At 36.4% G+C, this 11,629-nt stretch overlaps 1 protein-coding gene across 1 annotated transcript; it reads left to right on the top strand.

Annotated features, from left to right (window-relative positions):
• The first annotated feature begins 6,495 nt into the window (after positions 1-6,495).
• LOC114249934 (uncharacterized) lies at positions 6,496-11,230 on the top strand. The gene is made up of 8 exons (XM_089733271.1): positions 6,496-6,515; positions 7,296-7,375; positions 8,493-8,628; positions 8,801-8,940; positions 9,406-9,466; positions 10,211-10,319; positions 10,872-10,964; positions 11,092-11,230. Exons 2-8 carry the CDS (start codon positions 7,312-7,314, stop codon positions 11,170-11,172), a joined length of 684 nt encoding a protein of 227 aa, XP_089589397.1. The 5' UTR covers positions 6,496-6,515; positions 7,296-7,311; the 3' UTR covers positions 11,173-11,230.
• Positions 11,231-11,629: the final 399 nt, after the last annotated feature.

The following is an 11,629-nucleotide window of genomic DNA, read 5'->3' as shown; positions in this document are numbered from 1 at the left end:
CGTGGAAGTCACTTTTGAATATTTTGAAAGTACGTATTTCATTAGAAAAATTGCAGAATTCGGGCGTCCAATCCTTTGGGTTACGACAACTTCAAAATAAGTCGTCAACAGGATCTTTTTTAAAGTCGTCGTGGCCTAAAGGATAAGACGTCCGGTGCATTCGTGTTGAGCGATGCAACGGTGTTCGAATCTCAGGCGGGTACCAAATTTTCTAATGAAATACGTACTCAACAAATGTTCACGATTGACTTTCACGGTGTAGGAATAACATTGTGTAATAAAAATGAAACCCGCAAAATTATACTTTGCATAATTACTGGTGGTAGGACCTCTTGTGAGTCCGGGCGGGTGGGTACCACCATCCTGCCTATTTCTGCCGTGAAGCAGTAATGCGTTTCGGTTTGAAGGGTGGGGCAGCCGTTGTAACTATACTTGAGACCTTAGGACTTATATCTCAAGGTGGGTGGCGCATTTACGTTGTGGATGTCTATGGGCTCCAGTAACCACTTAACACCAGGTGGGCTATGAGGTCGTCCACCCATCTAAGCAATAAAAAAACTAAAAAAATCTCTGGAAAGCAGTGTCTATGACAGTAGTGTGACGTGTTTCAACTCGGTTTAATTTTATACTTATTGTACACTAAAAGAAAATACAATAAAAACAGATTTGAAGAATGTCTAAATACTATGTACAAAGGCGAGCTTAACTCATTCATGAGGTTTCTTCCCGCAAACCATTAGCAGAGAGAAATACGATGTATAAGAGAGGAAAAGTGTACAATATAAAAGGTATTAAAGCATGACAATGAAATTAAGCTTTGAAAAAAAATTATATCTAATATAAAATGAAAAATACACATAAATAAACATACATAAAACAATAACTTAAATACAATTAAAGTGACAGGAAATGTTTCTTAATTTGACTCTTAAAAACTTCTAGAGAGGAACTAGCACGAATAGGTTGAGGGAGAGAATTCCATAATCGCACTTTAATATAATACTAGAGGTCCCGCAGTAGTCGAAATTCGACTATAATTAATTGGAATTGTAAGTTTGTACACTATTATGATTGTATTTTATACTTCTAATAGCTGACCCGGCAAACGTTGTGTTGCCTTAAATAAGATTTCTAGGGAAATTCTACTGTAGAAAAAAAAACCTCATTTAACCACATAATACCTCATTATAAACAAAAAAATATATCCAAAAAATAAAAATAAAAAATAAATGTTTGGGGTGGACAACCCTTTTCACTTAGGGGTATGAAAAATAGATAGTAGCCGATTCTCAGACCTACTGAACATACTATTGATACACAAATAAAACCAACAAAACATGGCTGAAAAATGGATAGTATTGTATAGCTCTCAAATATATTAAGTGTATAATCTATGATGTATAGTGAGTAAGTAAGACAGGAGACCGGCTTCGTCCCCCTACGTGATGTTTGCTGGATCAGTGGTGACACCTGGTGGGGATAGCTGATCGATTGATAGTTGATCAGTAGTCGACCGGCGAGCGCGGGAGATCAAATTCAATTTAAAAAAAATCATAATTAAAGGAACTTGAAATTATAAACTCTGAATAAGAATTTATCGTACTACAATTATAATATTTGATTGCCATCTTGCAACCTTATTGCGGATGGAAAAATAGGGGTTGATCGCATAAGAGTGAAAATTGAGAGTAATATGATTTTTTAATTTTAAGTCATGATAAAACTAAATAAAAAACTTGCCAAAAAAATTAAAGTTTATAATTAACAAAAAATAGGGGTTGATCATAGAGGGATGAAAAATTGAGAGTGACATCAGATTTTTTATTTTAATTCATGACTAAATAAAAATAAAAATGAAAATCTTGCCAAAAAAATTGAAGTTTATAATTAACAAATAAAAAATAGGGGTTGATCGTGCCACGGTGAAAAGGGTGTTAAATGAAGACTTAGGGCTTCGGGCATATCGAAGAAAAACAGGACATCGTTTGAATGCTCATCTAATGGACCTGAGACTGAAGAGATGCCGCGCTTTGTTGAAGCGGTACGCGGGAAAAAAATATCGGGAAATTCTTTTTTCGGATGAAAAAATTTTTACCTTAGAAGAGAGCTACAACAAACAAAATGATAAGGTGTACGCACACAGTAGTGAAGAAGCGAGCAACCGTATTCCGCGTGTCCAACGAGGTCATTTTCCATCCTCGCTCATGGTATGGTTGGGAGTTTCTTATTGGGGCTTAACAGAGGTACATTTTTGTGAGAAAGGTGTAAAAACGAATGCAGTTGTGTATCAAAATACAGTCCTGACGAACCTTGTGGAACCTGTTTCTCATACCATGTTCAATAACAGGCACTGGGTATTCCAACAAGATTCGGCGCCAGCTCATAGAGCGAAGAGCATACAAGACTGGCTGGCGGCGCGTGAAATCGACTTCATCCGGCATGAAGACTGGCCCTCCTCCAGTCCAGATTTGAATCCGTTAGATTAAAAGATATGGCAACACTTGGAGGAAAAGGCGTGCTCAAAGCCTCATCCCAATTTGGAGTCACTCAAGACATTCTTGATTAAGGCAGCCGCCGATATTGACATGGACCTCGTTCGTGCTGCGATAGACGGCTGGCCGCGCAGATTGAAGGCCTGTATTCAAAATCACGGAGGTCATTTTGAATAAACTTTAGTGTCATAAGAATCTATGTTTGTTAAGTTCATTTTGGTATGAATGAATAGTTACATAATGAATAAACTTGTTTCAATTATTTAACATTAAACATGTGACAGAATTTATGACCTGACTAGGTATATATCACAATATTTAATCCACATATTAAAACTTATCGCTTATTAAAGTTATCACTTAATAAATATTTTATTGAAATGGTACTTACTATATAGTGCTTTCTAGATTATTTGGTTAGGAAACATTAAATCAGTTATTAATCTTTTATTTAGATTAGATTTATCAACACCTGTTTTATTATCCTTCTATATATAACAATAAGATAAATTATGTTCTATATATTCTATATATAACAAACTAGGTTTATCAAAAAAAAAAAAATGATTCGAGGATTGTTTTATTACTTTAAACTACTGCTTGCAGTTGAAATATTTTACAATTTAACACGATTACCAGACCTATTGACCTAACTGCACTAAATAGAGAATTCAAAAGCCTATGATATTTAATATAATCATAGTTAATCGTTATAGTTAATCATAATTGTTATGTTTGGCTGGTGGGCTCTGGCACCATATAGGCTAACTACATGAATACCGCTACCCACACTGAGATGTAAGGTCGATTTTTTTATTAACCCACGGACGGTAACGGCTCGATATAGGCCTCAATAGTTGTCATTACTGAAACAACCATATGTTTTTTTTTTATTTTTTTTTTATTGCCTAGCTGTGTGTGGACACCTGGACGTGGTGCACTTGTGGTGAATTTGTGTACTTGGGGTCATTAATATCCAGTGACGGTGATTGTGACAGGGAGGTGGTCAGGAGGGCCCAGATGTCAAAATCAGCCGTGAAGCGATTGGAGAAGATTTGGAGAAATCGCAGCATAAGCAAAAAAACTAAGATAAAGCTCATGAGAACCCTTATCTTCTCCATATTCTTGTACGCTTCTGAGACGTGGACCCTCAAGGGCCGTACCCGATCGAGAATTGACGCATTTGAAATGTGGTGTTGGCGCAAAATGTTGGGCGTATCATGGACGGAGCGCCGAACAAATGTGTCAATTCTCGAGGAGCTAAACGTCAAGACCCGTCTATCTGCAATTTGTATGCAGCGTCTCCTCAAGTACTTCGGACACGTGGCCCGACAAAATCCTGAGAACTTGGAAAAATTAATAGTTGTAGGTCACGTGGAAGGAAAGAGAAGTCGAGGAAGATTGCCAACCAGGTGGACGGACATTATCAGGGAGGCCACAAACACCAGCGTCCCGGGCGCCATTAAGCAGGCCGAATGCAGGCAGCATTGGAGGAAGCTGGTGCAAAAACTGGACCAAGGTGGTCACGACCCTCAGTAATGAGGAAACGACAGAGAAGAAGAAGAAGAAGAAGAAGCTGTGTGGACGAGCTGACAGCCCACTTGATGTTAAGTGGTTACTGGAGCCCATAGACATCTACAACGTAAATGCGCCACACACCTTGAGATATAGTTCTAAGGTCTCAGTATAGTCACAACGGCTGCCCCACCCTTCAAACCGAAACGCATTATGGAGTACAATAGAAGAAGCTAATATTTGGGAGCACCGGCCCAGAGATGGGAGCAGTACTCCACGCGAGGCCGGACTTATACTTTGTAAAGCAAAAGCTTTGTCCAGGCTTGCAGTACCGCTTCGCTCTGTTGAGGATTTTCAACATTTTGGACGTCAACTTGGCTTTGCCTTACAAATGACTCCAAATGACATCGCTCGAAATGTCGACCCCAAGCATAACGATACTATCGGAAGGTTGCAGGGATACTCCTTGGAATTGCGTACTTTTCTATCCCATCTATTCACGTACACCGGGCGTCTTATTTACAATAAACTTACATCATGCGAAAATCATCAATATTTGATGTACGTATAGATAATTTTGTAGGAAGCTACAATTATATCTTAAATTCTTAATCGCCGGGTTATCGCTTACTTGCTGGGGGCGATTGTAAGATTGCTGTAAGTAATTAATTTACAAAAATTGATACCTTTATTTCATACAGAGGAAATTTATTTGAAAAATTCATTAGGCCGGCCTTCCGCTTACACTTTGAGGTTAGTTTTGCGGGGGGTTTTGGTCGTGTCAACTTTGGTTTATAACAAATCTGTGAGCATCGGATGAATCAGAACTCAAGCGAGACAGACTGGGTGTAAGGCGATGCATGTTTGAGCTCTCAGAATTGCTGAAGAGCGACGCTGCAAATCAAATCAAAATCGCTGCCTATGAAAAAAGATAATAACAACCGCTCTATCCTTTTTTTATTTTTTTTATTGCTTAGATAGGTGGACGGGCTTACAGCCCTCCTGGTTTTAAGTGGTTATTGGAGCCCATAGACATCTATAACTTAAATGCGCCACCCACCTTGAGATATAAGTTCTAAGGTCTCAAGTATAGTTACAACGGCTGCCACACCCTTCAAACCGAAACGCATTACTGCTTCACGGCAGATATAGGCAGGGTGGTGGTGGTGATGGTGGTACTTACCCGTGCGGACTCACAAAAAGTCCTACCACCAGTAACAAGAGGTCCTACCGCCAGTAACAAGAGGTCCTACCGCCGGTAACAAGAGGTCCAACCACCAGTATCCTTCAATTCGATCTGCATAATATAAGCCAAAAATATAATGATTACTTTAAAAATGTTATTACAAAAAATAGTTCATGCACGGGAGATTTATGACGAAAATAGTTTTGCGTAAAACAAAAATTCAATTATATTTTCTTTTTTTTTTTTAAGGCTGAAGGTCCGTACGAAAAAGGTATTTGTGTCTTTATAAATAATTAGGTAACAAGGTATTAAGTAATGACGTATGTAAAAAAAAAAACATGCAATCAATTGATATGATAATTAACGCTAAATTCATTCACCATAAAATTTTGATTAATTATTGCGATAATATCTTGTTTTATTATTATGTTGTTATTATATAGTTAGTAGCTTATAAATTTTAGTTATGTAATTACATATTTGTTTTCATATCAAAAATTGCTAGTCAAAAATGGTACTAAGCAGAGCATATTTTTTGTAAGATTTTTTGTCAATGGGGCTAAAGAACTTCTTAAGTGGTTAACGTGTACCGAATTGCGGGAAGGCCTAGTAGGCGTCTATTCCATTCCAGTAGCGAAGGTCGGCAGATGACAATCAAATATGTGATTGATTCAATCACGTCTCTTCATTAGACATGAAGTCGTCGTGGCCTAAAGGATAAGACGTCCGGTGCATTCGTGTTGAGCGATGCACCAGTATTTAAATCCCGCAGGCGGGTACCAAATTTTCTAATGAAATACGTACTCGACAAATGTTCACGATTGATTTCCACGGTGAAGGAATAACATCGTGTAATAAAAATCAAACCCGTAAAATTAGAATTTGCATAATTACTGGTGGTAGGAGCTCTTGAGTTCGCGCGGGTAGGTACCACCACCCTGCCTATTTCTGCCGTGAAGCTGTAATGCGTTTCGGTTTGAAGGGTGCGGCAGCCGTTGTAACTTAACTATACCGAGACCTTAGAACTTATATCTCAAGGTAGGTGGCGCATTTACGTTGTAGATATCTATGGGCTCCAGTAACCACTTAACACCAGGTGGGCTGTGAGCTCGTCCACACATCTAAGCAATAAAAATAAAAAAGACACGATCAGACCTAGCGTCAAATCTTTCAGGCAATGGACGTTTCAAAATAATTTGTATAATTTAAAAATAATCTTCCATTATCATGTCAATAATTAATTGGATTAGATAATGGATAAATTAAGGGTATATAAACCACGAAGAGGTAATTTTAAAAACAGGTTGAATTCATTAAGAGAGGTAAGATAATGTTTTCAATATAAGTTTTCTTTTCGGGATCATTGTATTCACTTTTTGAATTAATACACTTCTAAGAATTTTCTTTTTGCCATTTGCCCACGAATTGGTGTGAGCAAAAACTTGATCTATGTTGAAGTTTGATTTGACTAACAGTTTACGATCGGTCAAGATCCCAGTCAATCTTGGGAATGGGAGATTTTACATTTGTAAATGTGGTTGGGATGTTGATGTAAAATATAGGGTCTTGGACCTTTTATTTGAGGATAAATGTCAAATAATTATATATTACGACTGCTATGTCAGTTCTCAACTTATATAAATACTTTTGGAATACCTTAAGTGTATTTCTCTTATTTGTTCACATATCGTCTTCTCGCATTAAAACTGTATAACCTCAAAATTTACTAATTTTACAAGAGAGTGTTTTAAAAGTTTACCATGTAGTATTTTTAATATTAATCATCTTTGCCAAATTTATTTTTTATTTTTTACCAGATGCATTATCTGTATTTTAAAGTAGGATAAAATTATATATTAATTTTGTTAATAGTAGTTAAAATACAGGAACACCAAGAAAAAAAAATTAACAGTATTTATGACAAAAATACTGGTGATACCAAATGATTCCGCATATTAACTCAATTTCGAATATTTTTGGAAATTGTACACTTTTAATGCGAAAAGACGATATGAAGTAAATAATAATATTTTTCTTTTAACATAAAATCAATTATTGGAATTTATTAAAACAAATAGGATATTAAATAATTTCTGTTTTAGCTAAACCGAGATAACAATGAAGGCTTTCATCTTTGCACTTGCTGTTGCCTGCGTTGCGGCTGTACCATACGGCGATGTCGGTAAGTGAGCCAACTTACTGGTGGTAGGACCTCTTGTGAGTCTGCGCGGGTAGGTATCACCGCCTTACCTATTTCTGCCGTGAAGCAGTAATGTGTCTCGGTCTGAAGGGTGGGGCAGCCGTTGTAACTATACTGAGATCTTAGAACTTATATCTCAAGGTGGGTGGCGCATTTACGTTGTAGATGTCTATGGGCTCCAGTAACCACTTAACACCAGGTGGGCTATGAGCTCGTCCACCCATCTAAGCAATAAAAAAAAGCCAAGCAATTGATTTCGATCAGTAAACGTACCTGGGTGGTCTATAGGTACAATTTTGTGCAGAAAGTGACAGGTTCATTATTGAATAAACCACCTAAATGTTTGATTTTATCTACTAATAATATTTCGTCTTCTCACATTAAAACTGTATAATCTGAAAACTTACTAAATTTTACAGGAGAGTGTTTTAAAGGTTTAACATATGATATTTTTAATATTAATCATCTTTGCAACATTTATTTTTTAGTTTTTACCAGTTACATTATCTGTCTTTTTAAGTAAGATAATTGATAAGATAAAGATGTATTTATTTTCTTAATAGTAGTCAAAAAATAGGTAAACTAAAAAAAAAAACTAAAACTAAGCTACGCTCTTTTGACAGTATTTATGAGAAAAATACCGGTGATACCAAATGATTCCGCATATTAACCCAATTTCGAATATTTTTGAAAATTGTACACTTTTAATGCGAAAAGACGATTTATCTTTAAAGTAGTTAGTCTATCATATATTGGTTTGTGCTGTTCTTAAAATCACTGATTCGTGTATGGGAACATTGATAAAATTTATTTGTATTTAGAGATTTTTTTTCTCTAAACAACTGTCATTTTTGTGTATACTGTAACATTGGCAAAATCAATGCCTAAGCAGTTGGAGCCAAATTATTTTCGAAAAAAAATATGTTAAATTTTTCTAACGAAGGAATTGCTAGCCCCGAATTCTCTAAAAGCATATTTAGAAACATAAATACCTAAATTGGCATAGCCACTATAACGAGGACTGTGCTTCAATGCTTCTAAAAAAACTAAATGATGATAGTGTTCAGATTGTGGACATTAACAGAAACGTTTTTTTTAGATCTGGCCGAATCCCAGCGCATTGTTGATAGCATAATCGAAAACTGGATCTCAAGAGCCAAGTTACGTTTGTCTCCGTTTGATCCTATCGTGAACAATGAGTACGCGGGCGGCTGGCATCTTCCGGGAGGAGAAGAGTAACTATTAAATACATTTTATTTCCTTGTTATTTTAAATGCACATCTATATATTAATACGTGAAGCAAAAACTTTGTATCCCTTTTTACGAAAATTGCGCGGACGGAGTCTGTACAAATGTAACCAACAATAGAAACTTGAACTAATGCTAAATTGGTTTTGTTTCTCCAGCATCCTGAAAGTTCGTGGCTCCGTAGAAGGTGTCAACGCCGCCGGCTTCAGCACTTTCGAATTGGATAGCATCTCCTACAACTTATTCACTGGTCAACTTCACTTGTCCTTGAGCTTGAATTCTGTTTCGGCCTCAATAGGTTAGCTGCATAAATTATTGCATAAATTGTTGGCATAATACTTACATTTTTAATACGCTTTTATTAGCTTCAGACGTATGTATGTTTGTAACGGAATCTTTGAACATGATTTTGACCCCCTTCAAAACGTCGGATTAACTCGCAAAAATTTGAATTCAACTAAAAAATGAAAAATAAATAATAGTTTAAAAAAACTAACATAATAAGCGTGGGGTGCTTTTCAGGATACAAAATAACCTTTCTACTCATATCTGTTCATAAAATATTTATAACTCCTGATACGATGCACACCACGCGTTTTTTACAATAAAATAATTTTTTCTTACACTATTTTTAATTAAAAATTTGTTAAAAATTATTTTCTATTTTTTAGTTGGATTTTCTATAAAAGCGTATCTTGTTAGTTTTTTTAAACTATTATTTATTTTTACTATATCGATTCATTGAATTAACTTGCAATTTCAGACGCTGCTGAAGGAGAAGTCCAAATTTTCGACCGTAAACTGACCGCAGACGCTTCTGGAGGGTAATCTATACTTTCTTAAAACCTTAATCACATCTGAAATGCTGGTGAAATGCTGAATTTTACTGGTGGTAGGACATCTTGTGAGTCCGCTCGGGTAGGTACCACCTCTCCAACTATTTCTGCCGTGAAGCAATATTGCGTTTCGGTTTGGAGGGTGGGGCAGCCGTTGTAACTATACTGAGTCCTTAGAACTTATATCTCAAGGTGGGTGGCGCATTTACGTTGTAGATGTCTATAAGTTCCAGTAACCACTTAACACCAGGTAGGCTGTGAGTTCGTCCACCCATCTAAGAAAAAAAAATACAAAATGTGTGCAATTAACACGTGGTAGAAGTGAAACCTTCCAAAATTAAAATACAATTATCCTAAACGTCTTAAGTATATGTAAAATTTTGTCATTAGTAAATAATTGTAAGGTAGCGCCCTCTGTGAATTGATATTTTAATTTCACGTATAATCCTAAATTAAAATTCACTACAAGAGCTTTCATACACACGTTAGTATTAAAAATCTCACAGATGGCGCTGTATTAAATAGTATGTATATTTCTGTCTCATTCTTTGCTGGCTTCATCCTACACATTTTTGTATTTGTGTCTCTTACCTGTCGTTTTTTCGGTTGCATCCGATTCTAAAGAAGTTTTCACTTCAAAAAAAATCGAGTTTATTTTCGTTTTCAAAATGGCGTCTTTTAGTGCTGATGCCGATATAGCTTTTGATTAATTTAATTTTTTCTCTGTTTCAGAATCGCCGTGTCCAACGTGCGAGTTCGCGGTGGTGCTATTGTCGCTGTCGGTGTTGACGGATATACCGTCAGGAACGTCGAACTTGAGCTGTCTATTGGAGAAATCAACGTACGGGCTCTTTACTTTTAATAATTGAAGTCGCCGTGGCCTAAAGGATAAGACGTCCGGTGCATTCGTGTTGGAGCGATGCAACGGTGTTCAAATCCCGCAGGCGGGTACCAATTTTTCTAATGAAATACGTACTCAACAAATTTTCACGATTGACTTCCACGGTGAAGGAATAACATTGTGTAATAAAAATCAAACTCGCAAAATTATAATTTGCGTAATTACTGGTGGTAAGACCACTTGTGAGTCCGCGCAGATAGGTAACACCGCCCTGTCTATTTCTGCCGTGAAGCGGTAATGCGTTTCGGTTTGAAGGATGGGACAGCCGTTGTAACTATACTGAGACTTTAGAACTTGTATCTCAAGGTGGGTGGCGAATTTACGTTGTAGATGTCTATGGGCTCCAGTAACCACTTAACACCAGGTGGGCTGTGAGCTCGTTCACCCATCTAAGCAATAAAAAATAAAAATAAAATTAATAGGACCAACATAATAAAGAATCCGGTTCGCCTAAAATTGTTTTCCTGATACAACTGCTATATTTATTTCTAGTCTGAACTCCAATTGAACCTGTTCGGGCGTGAGGTCGGAGAACGCATCAGCGACTTCTTGAACAAACTCCCCTACAACTTAGAAAAATACCAAGTAAGCATTTTCCGTTTTAGCTTTTTTTTGTTTGTATCGCAATCAAAGTATTAAATTTTAAATATCACAAAGAACCTGATTTGGATTTGTATGCTTTGGTTGTTGATTAACATTTTGTTTTGTTTAGTCCCAGGTCAGCCGGGTTTTGGAGTACCTCTCCGAATACATCATCAACAGACTTCTGTCCAGACCTTCGGATGAGCAATAATACCTGTTTTATTTATAAACATAGCTTACAATTCGACAATAAAATGTTCTCTTATTAACCTAACGCTGTCTTAATGTAACCCCATTTTATTATGATTATATTGAAGCATGCTATCTTCTTGAACTTACGGAGATGCAGTAACGTAAACTTGAGTGACTTAAAGACCACTGTATTACATTCATATTTGGATAACGCATATATGAATAGTTAGTAGCACAGCTTTTTCCAACTTTACGGCAGAGCCATTTAAAGTTTAAAATTTGAAAAAAATGTCATAACAAAACATTTTCAGCTATTTGAATGAAGTTAACTTAATTGAAGTTCAATTAAGTTAAATTAAGGCCCGATAGATGTGTCCGGGAGTGTAGTTTCTTAAATTGGCTATATTTAAATTTTTTTATTAAAATCACATTTTTTTTATCAATGTCCATTATACCCGAGGGCTCATTGGGTGGTT

Source organism: Bombyx mandarina, chromosome 15 (assembly GCF_030267445.1).
Source record: "Bombyx mandarina strain Sakado chromosome 15, ASM3026744v2".
Lineage (NCBI taxonomy): Eukaryota > Metazoa > Arthropoda > Insecta > Lepidoptera > Bombycidae > Bombyx > Bombyx mandarina.
This window is presented reverse-complemented; position numbering and strand designations above follow the sequence as displayed.

Coding starts and splice junctions, on each gene's coding strand:
- LOC114249934 (XM_089733271.1), top strand. CDS start 7,312: ATGAAGGCTTTCATCTTTGCACTTGCTGTTGCCTGCGTTGCGGCTGTA. Junction 8,629..8,800: donor CATCTTCCGGGAGGAGAAGA/GTAACTATTAAA, acceptor TTGTTTCTCCAG/CATCCTGAAAGTTCGTGGCT. Junction 10,965..11,091: donor ACAACTTAGAAAAATACCAA/GTAAGCATTTTC, acceptor TGTTTTGTTTAG/TCCCAGGTCAGCCGGGTTTT.